The sequence below is a fragment of the Semicossyphus pulcher genome, unplaced genomic scaffold (genome assembly GCF_022749685.1).
Source record: "Semicossyphus pulcher isolate SPU_LCO1_2020_fin unplaced genomic scaffold, fSemPul1.0.p SCAF_2, whole genome shotgun sequence".
Taxonomy (NCBI): domain Eukaryota; kingdom Metazoa; phylum Chordata; class Actinopteri; order Labriformes; family Labridae; genus Semicossyphus; species Semicossyphus pulcher.
Window position 1 is genome coordinate 26,690,242 of NW_027211693.1, and position 15,192 is coordinate 26,705,433.

The following is a 15,192-nucleotide window of genomic DNA, read 5'->3' on the forward strand; positions in this document are numbered from 1 at the left end:
AATCAACACTGATACCTCTGGTGTGCAGAAAAAAACAGTTACGGACAAGAAAGTTTGAGCAGGTAACGATGTACTACAGCTGGCGCAGTTGCTGCTAGCCTTGCATAACAACCAGATGAGTCACAGGAGTAAACACACTTTCACTTTTTAATGAGGAAAAATGATTCATTTGCAACCTTGTTTAACTTTGTTACTCAGCGAATGAATTTTTCATCCTGTCTGCCGTAGATGTGAAGAGCTGGCTGGTGATGTTTGGCTTCCAGCTCAGTAACATAATCCCAGGGTTCCCTCGACACTCGCTCTACTTTGTGGAGCCACCGTACGAGCTGCAGGCCACCCAGCACTGTGAGAACGGACAGGTATGAGCCAGCGTGCTGAATTTATTGTCGACAGAATCAAAGCCAATATTAACCACATGATCGTGATTCAGCTTTTCCCATGAATGTTCGTGTCAATACAGAAACCAGTCATCTTTTACAACAACATTCAAGTAGTCAGTTGAAAAAGCTTTTTTCTGTTTCCCATGTAGCTCATCACCGGCGTGCAGCAGGCAGCGGAGCGTCACAACCAGGCCTTCATGGCCCTGGAGGGTCGTCTCCTTAACAAGGAACGGCGAAGACGCAAGGACAAACCCGGTCACTGGTTCGGCACCAGCACTCCCATAATAGGCCGGGGAGTAATGCTGGCTCTGAAGGAAGGTCGAGTTGTGGCCGGCGTGTCCGCTTTGGCCAGTGACGACAGCCGTAAGGTGGCTCTGGTGCTCAACGGTGCCCAGTATCTTGAAGGCACCCATTACACCCAGGACGGGAAGGACTGTCACTACTTTGTGAAAGTGGGCTCTGCTGACAGCGACCTGTTAGCCCTGGGGCTAACCAACGGGCGTAAGTCCCTGGAGAGCGGCATCAACGTGACGGTGAGCGGCCGCTCGAGGAGAGGAGTGACTGTAGAGTTTGCAGTCCCGTCGTTAGTACTGAGCGTTCGGTACGGGCTCGCTGTGGACGTGGTGGATGAAGAGAAGGTAAGACTGTTGGAGCTGGCCCGCCAGAGAGCCCTGGCAGGGGCCTGGGCGAAGGAGCAGCAGAGGGCCAGGGACGGGAAGGGGGGCAGTCGCCTGTGGACCGAGGGGGAGAGACAGCAGCTCCTAACGACAGGCAGAGTACAAGGCTACGATGGCTACTATGTACTGCCTGTGGAGCAGTACCCAGAACTGGCTGACAGCAGCAACAACATCCAGTTCCTCAGACAGAACGAGATGGGCAAGAGGTAACAGCCCTGAGGAGCAGACTCTTCCTTTTCTCCCACTCTCACTTCTCTAGATCCTGCTCCTTATTCCTACCCAGCCTCCTCAACCCTACTCCTTTGAAAACCCATGGAGATTTAACCAACAAAACGGGGTTACTCACGGAACGCTGCAGGGACTTTTGACAAGAATGACTTATCAGAAAACATATTAATTTTACTGCCACAGGCAAAAAATCTAACGTTTGGTCAAATGGCTCTTTTTTTGAAAAACTTTGAACAACTGAAAAAGCACTGAAGAACTTTAAGAACTGATGCTTAGTGAATAAGAAAATTCCCCTTTTTAAAAAAGATAGTGATATTTTCGCCCATATTTTTTGGGTCACACTGAGAGCGGCCATGACAGCTACTGAACACACAGTGGAGTTGTACCGCGCTGGCTTCTGCGCTGAAGGCTTGTCTGTCTCTAACGAACACTGACGGCACAGGGACCAAAGTGGAGACAAAGCCCCTCCAGAGTGCAGCGATTACAACTTCACCATCAACCGAGGACATCATAAACAGCGACAGACAAGGCAATGTTAAAGGTCGTCCAATACTATGAGTCGTCTCCCTGTCTCAGGCCTCCCATCGTCCACCAAGGACCAGCCCGCTGCTGCTGAGGCAGCTCACATCCAACCAAGCAACACACAAGCTAACGGCATCGAGAACAAATCCAAGCTGTTAACGGACTAGAAAATAAACTTTTTAAAAAAACAAAGTCAAAAAAAGTGATGGCTATATTTGTGGACAGTGGTATCACACAGCATTGTTTATTTTGAAATGGGGAGAAGAATCATATTACTACATATGTGTCCGCCTACACTAAATTTCAGGATGTTGCGTATACTGTAGATGCCGTAGTTTTGTACGTTTCAGTCGCGGTAGAATTGTGAGACTTTCACCAAGGCACTTCTGTACAGAACGATCAAACACACAACTCACAGAGTCCGGAAAACATGCTAAGTTAGTATTTATTTTATTTTAATCTTTTTTATTTATTTATTCTTAGTACTATATGACAATCATGAATGAGTCACCAGTTCTATTCCAAATGAACATTAATGGATGAGTTTATTTTCTTTTGTAAAATATGTAAGAAATGTTCATTTTGTTTTTGTATTAATTTCAGTTTGCTGCCAGGGCAAATAATAGTCACTCTCAAAAAGAATAATTTATGTAATAAAGTGTTTTAAAAAACGGTTTATACTTTAAATAAAGTCTTTAAAACTGTGAAATCTGTTTTTTCGAAATATATTTCGATGTACAGTGTATAGACCTACCTTTATGCAGCACAGTAGAATATTGTCAAGAATATCGAGTTTTATATTTCTAAGAGGAAGTGGCTTGTAATGTGCAAAATCTTTAGCTGGTCTTACTACTCTAGAGTTTTGTGGCACTCTAATATTCCATATCTACAATATCGAACCCCAGTTTGTTGTTTTTGACTGTTTTTTGTTTGGAAGCAGAGATATTTCTGTCCTAGATCCCGACAGCAGTAGCAGTAATGGATCCCTCTCACTGTGAAGAGACTCGTGCTGGATGTCATAATGTACCAAATCAGTATTATCAAAGGATGATTCTTATACATTCACTGAAACGAGACTCTTCTGAGAACCTTATCAATAAAACATAATTGTTTACTTCAACTGAGCCATGTGTAGTTCACTTTCATCTCATTTTTGTGTTTGAAGTTGTTGATGTTCTCCTCACAGTTGCAACTTCCGCCAGACTTTATGACATACATTCCCATTAGCTGCATTTCAAAGCAAACTTTGGTTTGTTGCTGTTCTGGAAAACTTTTATTAATAGTATTTTCCCTTTCTGTCAATTATGCATCAATCTCACTGACTAAGTACATTTGTGCTCAAGATATTCTTGTTTGAAAAAAACCCCACACAGCTACTGTTGTCCTCTTCCAAACACATCTTTTTCTTAACACACATTCACAGAGGACAGTATTTTTAAGGCTGACTGTTTCATCGATTCTGATGTGCTGTTAAGCAGCCATTACAATTACCTCTGATAAGTGTGTACAGATAAATGTTTTTCCTGGCAGATTAAACTCTACTATTGAATTTGCGTTGCCTCAACCCCTTTCAGCAGCGGCAGAAGAAGTCAAAGTGTCCATTTAAAATATTTTATAACAACAATGGATCAAGTGGTTATGTATAATGTAAAAGGAGTCCCTCCAGTAATGAAGCCGCTGAGAAATATCACCATATCCTGCGGTTCCACACAGCTGTCTCGTTAAACGATGTTAAAGGCTTGGGTAAAGCTGCGGCAGAGAACGTTTTTCAAAATAAAAGCTCTAAAATACGCTGTATACTACCTGCAGCACCATACAGCAGGCAGACAAAGTAAACAGCTAGCCAGTGAGTATAGCAAAGTATTTAGCACTGGACACAAACATGGTTCTAAATGAGTGTTTATGTTGCTCCCTATGTGCTGGATGTGTAAATGTAAAACTGTTATTTACAGCTAACACGTCGCCGTATAAAAACTAGAAGGTGATAATGTGTGAATGCTCACAGCTTGTTTCTGGCGCCCCCAAGTGGCCAACTGAAACAAGTTATTGCAGTTTTAGCTAAAAGTGGCATCATCTATCCAAGTCCTTCATGTCACTTAAAGGAAATGACAGAAGCACCAGCCACTAAAAGTACTGTGTCAAAAATAAATGTACTCATTATGCCAAACTTTAATGTTGCAGTTAGTCATGGTGGGGTTAATTTATTTCTTTATACTTTTTGGTAGTTTCATTCTTAAGAATGCACCATATTTTAAAACGGATCCTTTTTTTTAATGTTAAAACCTTAATCTGAAAAGTAACTACTCATTAATGAAGAGAGGGAGAAACACAATATTTCCCTCTGAAGAGTATTAATTAGCATAATATGGAAATACTCAACTTTAGTACAAGTTCAATAGTAGTACAATAGTAAATGTACGAGTAACTTTTCACCACTGCTCATAAGGTCCTGTGCCATATGAGGCCATGTCACCACATTTTGTGTAATATTGTCTCTCCGGTGCTTCATTAGCTTCCCTTCAGAAAAACATATCCTTAATGCACCAGGCAGGCAGCCATGCTGCAACCAACATCCTGCACGAGCAGCTGTGTTATAAATAGTTGAATGGATCCGGCCAGGCCCCGGGCGGCTACAGTATACTGATCTATACTCTCACTCCCCTTGAACCTCCCACACACCACTCCCACAATTCTGCTGCAAGCCCCCAAACACAAATGACAAAGTCCTCCATCTTAATGGGAATAAATTATTTTAATGCAAGATTCTCATCTAAAGCAAAAAGGCATTAACAAGTCATTTGGTTTCTTCGGTTTAGCAATCACAACTTTTTTTCACATTTTAGATTTTATCTCCAAGGTAATAAAAATAATATTGGAATAATTCTTCATATCAAGATCACCATGAAAATAAGGAACATTGAGGCCATCATATGTGAACAGTAATCAAACATAAATCACTGCCATCATCAAAAATGCATTCCATTTATTGTCATATGATTTAACTTGAAGACAAACGTCGGCAAAAAACAGCTTCTGTGCAAATGAAAGGGATACATTTCAAGCATCAGCTTCTTAAGAGCGCCCCGTGGCTCATTACCAGCCAGGGTCTTGGTGGCCTTTGGGGTTTGGAGGGGATAAGGGGTTGTCCTTGGCGACGGGAAGAAGCATTGCTTAATGTGGGGTCAGGGAGGGAGGGAGATGGCTGAGAGGGCAGGCAGGAGTAGTTTCTTACAGAGGTAATCATTATAAAGTGCCAAAGAGCCTCACACTAGATGAGCCTGAGATCCAAGTACACTGTATATGTGTGTGGGTGGGTGTGTGTGTCTGTGTATCTACCATGGCGTTTGTGTGTGGGTGTAGGTGTTGGTGTAAGATTTCAGTGAGGAGCCTGAGATTCAGGTTATGCTTAGAAGCTCAGTTACAAGCTGCTACAGAGTTCCCCCTGTACAGGGTCAGTCAGTCTGTCAGTGCTGAGGGCTTCACATTAAGGGGGAATAACCAGACGTCCATATGGGATCAAGGCTTTTATTTATAGACGGGCACAAGACTTGTCGAGGAAATAAGGGGGAGTGTTTCTAAGGGAGAGTGAGGTGTAAGGCAGACGGGGGTCAGGGAGATGGGGCTTGAGGCACAGAAATGGGGGACAAGAGGGTAATGGGAGTGAACAGTTGGGGAATACGTTATGTCAGCATGTCCCAGAGACAGCAGCAACACAGAGCTGTCCAGCAGGCTGTCAGGCATGTGTCCGCTGTGTCGTCTCTTCTCCTGTCCTCCACCACGTACACTGGAGAGTAAAAAAGGAAAGAAGGGTGCAGGAAGAGAGAAGAAGGGTCAATAAGATGAAAAAGAAAAGTACGGTGGACAATTTGAAGAAAGCAATTTCTGTTCTAAAGCTGCAGAACTACAGAGATTATTTCTAGAATTATGCCGTCAAGTCTTTAGCAGAGAATTCAAGTGGGACCACGGCTAATAATTACGTTCATCATGGGAGACACCTCACCATGGTAATACCATAGCAGCCAAGAGCCATGATCAGACTGCGTTACAGTCGAGTAACGTTGCTTCGAGGTGTCATTAAACCAATGAGGAGAGCTTTCAGAACGACACAACTCCAAGCCCCAACGAGGCACTTCCCCTAACTTTACACGTAGAGCAGTGACTGTACAGTCAACGCATCTGTGAAAGGATTACGTTACACATATGTTAGCTTTACCATCTGTCCCTGACAAAAAAAAAAAAACAAGTCAAACCACAGGCCTGAGTAAACACTTCTCCCCTTCCTTTTGTTTGCGATTAATCATTCATATGGAGGGAAACACTCAGCCAGCTTTTAACAACCGTGTGCACTGACTCATGACATGGGTGAGTGTGTTACCAAGGAGAAAAGCTCCTCGTCGAGAGATAAGTGAAGCTAGCTGGTCATACTGAATCATACTGAAGTCTGATACTATCACGCGAAAGACCTGGTTAATGATTTGCCAGAATTTAATAATAAATCCATAAAAATTATTCAAAGCAAGAATCTCGAGAGCAGAACATTCGTCTTTGATCAGCCAGAAGAGGCTTCTCTCAAGTCAGTTACACAAGCAGTAACACCTCGCTGCTGTCTTTTATTCATACATAAAGGTGTTAACTGAGATCTCTGGAAGCTACACGGTTCTCTTTGCATATTAACTTAGAATATTTTGGAGAGACATGTGTGCTTTTTTGTTTCACAGCTTGTGCTACATTTTATCCTGGATGCTCAGTTGGAAGGTGTTCCTGCATTAACGCACCTTTTATCTTAAACCTGTTTTGACTTCACACAACTTACTCCTTAATTGCTTACTTTACATACTAACAGGCACTGCATTTTTTTTTACAGTCAAAGTGGTTGGAATAATTCCTTCATTAATAAATCAGTCAAAAGATAGAAAATTAATGGCCAACTACTTTGGTAAATGATAAAACACTTGAGCTAAAAGACGACAACATTTGATGGTTTCAGATTCTCAATTGGGATAGCTTGTCCTTGTTTTACACTGCAGTAATCTCTATTTACTGATTCTACATAGAAATGTAGACTGTAAAAATGTAGAATTTGTAGGCAGTGGTTCCAAGTCTTCTGGTTTCCATCTGTAGTCAGAGTTATATTGACCAATCACGTATCAGCAGGCTGCGGCGTATGCAGGAAAAACAGTCCACGTGTAGAGCAAAAGCAGACAGAGCGTCATGCGCCGTAATGACATCCCGACTCCCATCTGACAACGACTTGGCTTCGTATTAATCTCTATAAACAGATACCTGCAACCAGTTCAGCTAACAATCCGATCTAGATCAAAAATTAAACTTAAGATAAATTCCCTTGACGTTGTGTCAGGAAAGCATTTAGATTTCCCGACTTCATTTGAATGCATCAGAAATGCGCGATCAGACCTTCATTCAACAAACGAGCATTTTAAAAAGTAGTTTTCTTCTCCTCTCGCGGACAGACCTGACAGAGCTTCTATTTACTTTTTACAAATCTGCAGCATGATGTTGTAATTTTGGTGAGATAAGACCCGTTCATTAAAGTAAATCACAAGAAAAACGGTTTCTATTTTCGGGTTCATACCGCAGTAGTTAGGCAGAGTGGTGTGTGTAACTTAGTATTTACAGTGACACTAAAGGTGACTGCTCACTGCACAGACAACGCCCAACTCAACTCAACATTGTACAGATGAACAGGCGCTCCTCTGGGGGATTTAATGAGCCCGACTGATACTAGATTTTGTGGCCGACGTCGATTGCGATATTAGGTAGTAAAAAAATTCCGATAGCGATATATCGGCCAATACATATATATATCTATATCTATATAGATATATAGATATAGATATATAGATATCTATACATAGATATCTATACATAGATATATATATCTATATATCTATATATCTATCTATCTATATATATAGATATATACTGTAGCTAAACGTGTGTTTATTGTAGGTATTATTAAAATTCAAAATCTGAAAAGTTATTGTCACATTTGCATGACGTACAAAATTCAAATAAAATAGTGTTTCTGTAACAACTTAAATAGCACCAAAATAAATAATCAAATTAAATAGGAGTATAACACAAAAAAAAGTTTCTTTTTTAATTCCCCACCTTCACACAGTGCTGCTACAGATAAAAGTCACTAAAGACAGACCAGCTCATTTGGCATTCTTATACTGTTAATAATAGTAATAAAAGGCTTAATGAGCAGGGTTTTCCTTATTAAATATTCCCTCTTAATCAACATTATAATCCAGGAGAAGTGTGAGCTGGTGTCTGTATCTGCAGAGGATCTGTCTTTCATCTGTGTTTCTATTTTTTTTATTCTGCTCTGTTTGGGGCATTTTGGCCTATCTATGGACGGTCTATCGCGGGGCAGTGGTCTGGAGCTAAGCCACAGTGACATGGCTATCTGTCTGCTCTCTCTAACACTGTTACATCGTAACTTTAGCATCTTTATGAGACGTGAAACTTCATAAGACCACTTCATTTACTGTTCTGTGAATGAGAACAGTCCGCACGCGCCTCGCTGCTGTAGGGAGCAATGACTGTATATAGATGGACAACACGTCTCCATATGCTCCCATTGGAAAAAATTGATGCCAAAATAGCCCCTGTGATAGGCGCTGCCATCTTGCGATGGCGACGTCATATGGAGCCAGAGACTGCGCAGTAGAGATCGGCGAGTGAAGCGGCCGTAGCCACTTCCACTAACCCAAACACACACTTAACTTACCGAAAAAGCAGCAAGGATCCCGCACGCCGGCGTGTTTAACAGCACAATAGCTTCTCTGTGTCGGTCTGAGGTAAACGTTCACAGGTATGGAACCTTCAATGACTGTAGTGATTGTTTTAGTTATGTTTCCACTCACGGATCGTCCTCTACTCTCCTCACCCAGAACTCAACAGAGCTGTCAATCATCATTTTGACAGCATCAAATAACTAATTAAAAATAAACTTGTCAGAAAAATGAACACTTGGACGTAAATCAGCATGATAAGAACTTACTATAATGACAGAAACTCATGTCCCATCTGTTAACATGGAGGAGGCGGGCTTTATGACCTATACTGCAGCCAGTCAGCAGGGGGTGCCCAAAATGTTTTGGCTTCACTTTTAGGGAGCTGTCATGTCGTCCATCTTTTTATACAGTCTATGGTAAGGAGCTGCAGGTGTGACTGAGGGCGGAGTACACAGACGCGCACAGTCTGCAGCAGCAAATAAAACCCTGTATCTTCCTGCGGGGTTGTACGGAGGTGTAGCCATGTAAGCTTGTTGTTTCGAGCATAACTGCTGTGAAACTGGCAGACAATAAAGCTTAAAGCTCCTGTACCTTCGTTACTATCGAACTTAAAACTAACAGAGAGTGAGACTGCACACGGGATCTCTTCTGCGCAGTTTAGATGTGCAAAGGGTAGAAACAGCGGTGCTCCGACAGCAAGCTTACTTCTGCTGATGACTGATTTTAACATGAGTTTGTTGTTCACAATGTTTCGTTCTATATGGGAAAGATAACACTTTCCTTCGCACCTGTGTCTGCTGCTATGCTCAGCTGTGACGCGCACTCTGGCAGCGATAGGGACGTCCTCATTTTCCCCATCATGCCTGCCGCCTAGTGCTGACTGAGTAGTTTAAGTCGTTAAGCAAAGAAAAGGACTTTTGAAAAAACTAAACTGTGACAGGCAATTTTTCATCACTTTCTGGCAGTACATAAACCAAACAAATAATCTCTGTATCTGGGAAATGGATGTCTTTGAACTTTGAACAAGCTAAAGCTAAAAATAATGTCTTTTCTCTTATATTGTCCAAGCCAGCATGAATAACACGAGGACCTTGAAACCAAAGATGCCAGTTGGAATTCAGCCATTCATTTTATTATTTAAACCTGTGCTTTTCCTACTGTGACACAGTAAGCTGTGTTCTGTAAAAAAGAGTTCTTAGGGAGGTCATAGACGGGTTGCTGCAACCTGCAAGACAGGATCCCATGACCAGCAGAGATGGCCAAAGGCACCAGATTTCAGTTCATATAAGAAGCCATTTGTTTTGTGTAAGACCAGTAGGAATTCCCCCCTGCGTTATGATTATTCTTGCCAACACTAAGTCTACTCGATCAGAGTTTTGGACAAAGTCCCTTACCAATTTCTAATTCAAAGGTGTTTTATCACAGAAATGCAGCACAATCTTTGCTGAATGTAATGTGTGTGACTTCGACAAGCTTTGGTGGATTAAAAATCAGATAATATAGATGGCATAGCTCCGTGGGAATAAGACCACAAATCTAATTTTCAGAAATCAATATCTTCCAGTGTGTCCAGTGCAACATTTTGTAAACAAAATCTGATAAAACAACATGATACAACCCAGCCAATGTGGTCTCGTCTATTAGATATCATTTTAATAAGTGTCACAGTTATTAGTGGTCAGCCGCCAGTCAACACACTAGCAGATGGGCTTGCTAGTGGTGGTTCTAGCTCGCTCAGATATGTCATCAGTCAAGTGACCCTCGCCTTGATAGTTGTAGAGTGTCTTGTCATTCCCCTGATGCAGCCATATATTCCCAGACAACAGGCCCACTATGAGGAAAACATTCCTGCAAACTGACAATGAAACAAACCTCCTCCTTCTTGCACATTTTTGTAAGGAGTCTGCAGATTTGCTACATGCCCCTGACACTTTTGAAAAGGCTGGACTCACAATTCTGGAAATTAACAAATCGGTGTCAACACCTGACCTTGAGACATACACCCCTCCTATCAGTGGTCTTCCAACTATTCTATCCTGACACCATTATGAGTACTGTATTTATTTCATTGTGTGTTGTGTGGTACCACTCACCTGTGTTTTTGGGGGCTTCCCCATACATTGGCCCAGGAGGGGGTCCTCCCTGCCACCCAAACTGTGGTTGTCCAGGGTACCCTTGATAAGGGCCTGGGCCAGGATAAGGACCTCCAGGGCCCATTTGTCCTGCAGGGTAGTTCGGGTAGGCTGGATTGGGCTGCTCCATGTTCACCGGGTATCCCTGTGCAGGATAACCCTGAGCAGGGTATCCTTGTGGAGGAGGACCCTGGGCTGGGTAGCCTGGAGCAGTGGGGCCACTGCCTGGGTATGGAGGGGGCTGCTCAAAATTCATCTTTGGGTTCAACAATCACCTATATAAGAAAAAAATGAAGACAGATTTTGTAAAATTGAAACAAAAATACAAAACCATAGGTTGCAGTTTTCTGAATAGATGTGATTTCTTAATAAAATAGATTCAACGTAGTTCTATTTTGTTCAATACAACTGAAACTCAGAACAATGCAGGGTATTGTATAGTCAGTAGAAAAAAGTAATTGAGTGAGTGAATGAGTTAATCAGCCCCTACAGTCACATGAGGCACTAAATTCCTCAGAGTCTTGATGGAACATTTTCAGGCAGGCACAGAAATGACACAGCTGTTTCCCAGAACAGAGAAGTAGGCCTACATACCAGAAAGATGTTTTCCCTAACTCTAATATATCTCTTGCTATTGCAGTTTCATATGGGAACAAACTATAGCCTCCATACACCTACACAGGAAAGACAAGCACAGCATAAGACTTCATAATTTGTTGAGGGTGTCTTATGAGTCACTGGTCGATCACAACCCACATCAGCTCTACCACAGATAAGCATCGTTATCTTACTGTTAACACACAGACGATGAAATAAAGGAGTCATCGTCACAGTGTGCAGACTGAGGCTAATCAATTCAACCATGGGACAGAGGAGAAGAGAAGAGACCATACATACATGCACTGGTTGCAACTTCACACTTCTATCTACGCAGGAAAACAAGCATGAAAGGTGACACGTCTAATTCTCAGCATCGCACTTTTTTTCCCTTTCCATATGATGTGTGAAAACAGAAGGAAGACAATTTGATGCCGTTACTTATCCAGGAAGTGTTTCAATGTTAGCCCGTTTAGGATACGCAATCAACGCTTGCGATCAGTGTCGAAAGGTTATTTGTTCCACTCCGGACCTCGTGAGAAGGAAGTGCACTACTCAGCCTAGCACCAATGGCTTCTGATGAGGCAGATCCTGGTCCATCACTGCCCTCATGCTAGCCTTCATTAGTGGATTTGCTCATGTGGAACAGCCATAACAAAGGAAAGGGGGTCAGATGGAAAAGTGCATCTCTGCTAGGCCTCTAAGGATCAGTCATGTTGTATATGTACACTATAAACATCTAAACAGCACTCCAACTCCTTCCTGCTAAGCTTCTCTATCAACATCCAATCTAGTGTCTACAACAAGTACCTGCAAACTGATTGTGTCAAGGGGCTTGTCTTGAATTAGTAGGCACAAACTGGTAGCCAAGGCTATTAAGACTAGTTATATTATATTATAGGGTTGAAATGAATCAACATTTTTTATATTCTGTTTCTTAATTTGGTAATAATATTAACAAGGTTTAAGATTTGCGCTTGGGTAATGCTGTACTTTATGCACTGCTTAGTACATTTCATATTAACGTCAAATCACCATGTAAGTGAAAGAAAAAATGGATCCATGGGAAAAAGAAGGGTCAAACTGCTAACTCAAATTTGCTACTTCCTGTTTTAACATCAGCAATAAGCCTTACTGCACACTGCTTTTATTCACAAGATGGCTGGACATTCATCACCTGAATGTGTTCTTAGGGCTACTGACAGATGGCGAGGCCTCTGTAACTATGGTTACCATGTACCCAGAGGAACAGAATGATCCCTGATGATTTGTTTTTGTTGTACCTTGAGGCAGTGTGAGTAGTAAAATAACACAATTATCACATCTCTTTCTCTCCGTAAACTGGGAAGCTTCTTTTGTTAGGTACAGGATCTATGTTCCAGCTCACCTGTGACTGGAGAGTGTTGCGTTACTGGTTAGCGCCCAAGAAAAGGGCTTCTTTCAAAGGGCGCTTACAAATAATCTGTAATCTGACACCGATAGGCTAGTCTACAGCGTCAAAGTTCACCTTGTGGGTAACCTTGCCTTTATTGTACCAATATAAAGCTACACCAGTGTTCGAAATCAGATTAACATTTAATTAGAAGTGATCTAAAGGTCTTGGCTCAGATGAAAGTTTGCACAGTGTGTGGATGTTTTCTGTACGAGCATATGATCATTTGCATGTGCTTCATTTGTTTTTCCCCTGTTGGACTGCAAGAATAAGCCAGTGAGCTCAGACAATGTTTCCACAACAGTATCATGGTGATAGTATCACACACAGAGCTACATGGCCAGTCACCTGACAGGTCGAGAAATGCACTTATCTGAATCCATAATATGCCTCTGATCCTAATGGCAGTATATATGTTGACAAAGGAGTAAACGTGCATATTTAGTTCACTAACAAATATGTTATTATACTGGCAGCAAAGCTGCTTAACAGGTGGAAGTTAATAACCTAAATGCTTCATAAGTCTGTGGTAGAGGCAAAACAAGGCACTGAATCAAATAAATCCAGAATAAACACTGTAAACTCATTCAGGGCAGCTAGTGTCAGCTGTGAAACTAATAACGATAAATGTTGGTAAAATACAAGAGCAATTGTGTAACAGGACATCAAGTGGACTAGTATGGATTAGAAGTTCCTTTTTTTAAATGGAAGTTTAACAGGAAATGTATTGTCCATTCCAGCTAAGCATGTGACACAACAGATTCTTAGTGTTATCCTCAAATGTATGGCCTTATGTGGCAGGTCTTAATAAACAAGCCTATTTTGGCCTACTTTAGACATAAGGAGACTCATATAATCGAGACCATGTATAACTACTCAAGCTGCACTATCCGTGTTAAACAGCAGCAACTCTGTAGCCTGGTAACCTGTTTACTTTCCCACCGCCTGGAGACATCACAAGACCAAGGCTGGGTGTATACCAAGACACCCCATTGGACCTAATTAGGAACACACGCGCCAAGTCACGACAAACTGGTAAAATATCAATAATATATTTTACAGTTGCGTTACCAAAATCTTTGTTCCAAAAAAATACCAATTTGTCTTAAAAACATGAATTGGATCTTGGCCATTAAGCTAGTTTATCGTTAGCTTAATATTACTATATTTGCGTTTATTAGATTTATAGGCCTAGGTTTACATTCATTTTTCGCCATATGTTACGTTTAGAAATTACTAAAAGCTACGAACATATGCCAAAAGGAAAATCAACCTGCAGGCCACAACCCACCATAGCACTATCCAGTTTTCTAGCCCCCTAAGTTCATGATGACTAGGCTCATAAACACAAAAAAATAAGAATTACGTGCCTGTGTGGACCACCTACCTTTAAATAAATAGTTCCGGTCAGTTGTAGAGAGCAGGAGTTTCTATTCAGAAAGAAACTACACCTGTATTTGGCGATTCCTTTTTTCCTTTTTTTTTTTTTTTTTTACCGCAATGAGCGACCCTCTTGTCTGTTGAAGCCGTTGGCAGTATGTGAAACTCAGTGCGTATAACGTTTGCGGGACGTGACGTAATTTCAAGGGAACGGCATGAGGAGCAACAAAAGACGGGATTGGTTGCAGGGACAGCCGCTGCTCATTGCGTCCAATCAAAATCCAGAGCGATGAACAGGAGGGACGTCAGGAAAAAGCAATGACTCCTTATCATCTGACTGAATAAATGATTAAATAGACTACATCACCGAGTCAGTGACGAAATAAACACAAGTCATGAGGATGACTGAGTAGTAAATGTTAATCATTAATCAGTGACGTGAGTTGCTCTTCCTTGGAAATTTAATGTCTTTCAATACTTGTGTGGAAACTTGGCGGCGCTTACAGCCTACGTTATCAATAATGTCATATACATTTTGAATACAATAGGCCTATAATTGTGTCTATATATCAACAAATGTTATTCAGGCCTAGCCACACCGTTTTGTTTTTATTACGATTTAACAGCAGACCTGTTTGGTTGAAGTGCATTGCCTGTTTTCTACCAGTAGATGTCAGACTACTCGTAGTCTTTACTTCTCTGAAGTGAAGGCTGCTGCTGTTCTCTTGAAGTGGCAATGAGTTGCTAAACAGCTAAAGATTCTAATGAAAGCTTGACCCTCTAATATAGCCTTTGAGGGGCACTTAAGTTTTTGATTTAGAAGATACATTTCAACTGTTTAAAAATATTGCCAAAAACACAAAATAACAATGGTAAGATATAATTTACATACAGGACAGCTTTGCAATAATGACACACTTGACACTTTATAGAATCCTATTCTGTCATCTCTACGTAATTGGAAATAATGTGCTGATTTAAGAGTGTACTTTCTTTCAAGCTTTGAAAAGCTTTTGGAAAAAGCTTTGACTATGGGGCCCCTTTGTACATGACACACTTACAGTCAGTGTCAGTCAGTGC

General features: G+C 41.4%; 2 protein-coding genes across 3 annotated transcripts in view; one reads left to right on the top strand and one right to left on the bottom strand.

Moving 5' to 3' along the window:
* The window catches only part of tenm2a (teneurin transmembrane protein 2a), a 111,706-nt gene extending 108,775 nt beyond the window's left edge, over positions 1–2,931 (top strand). For both annotated transcript variants that reach the window (XM_069670430.1, XM_069670431.1), the window contains exons 33-34: positions 229–359; positions 530–2,931. In XM_069670430.1, the coding sequence (XP_069526531.1) occupies positions 229–359; positions 530–1,267 (869 nt within the window). In that variant the 3' untranslated portion in view covers positions 1,268–2,931. The remainder of the gene's footprint in view (positions 1–228; positions 360–529) is intronic.
* Positions 2,932–4,540: 1,609 nt separating this feature from the next.
* Positions 4,541–14,282, bottom strand: LOC138598759 (cysteine-rich and transmembrane domain-containing protein 1). Its single transcript, XM_069670612.1, has 3 exons — positions 14,120–14,282; positions 10,665–10,978; positions 4,541–5,591 (listed from the first exon to the last, which is right to left on the bottom strand). Exons 2-3 carry the CDS (start codon positions 10,957–10,959, stop codon positions 5,488–5,490), a joined length of 399 nt encoding a protein of 132 aa, XP_069526713.1. The 5' UTR covers positions 10,960–10,978; positions 14,120–14,282; the 3' UTR covers positions 4,541–5,487.
* Between the last annotated feature and the right edge of the window lie 910 nt (positions 14,283–15,192).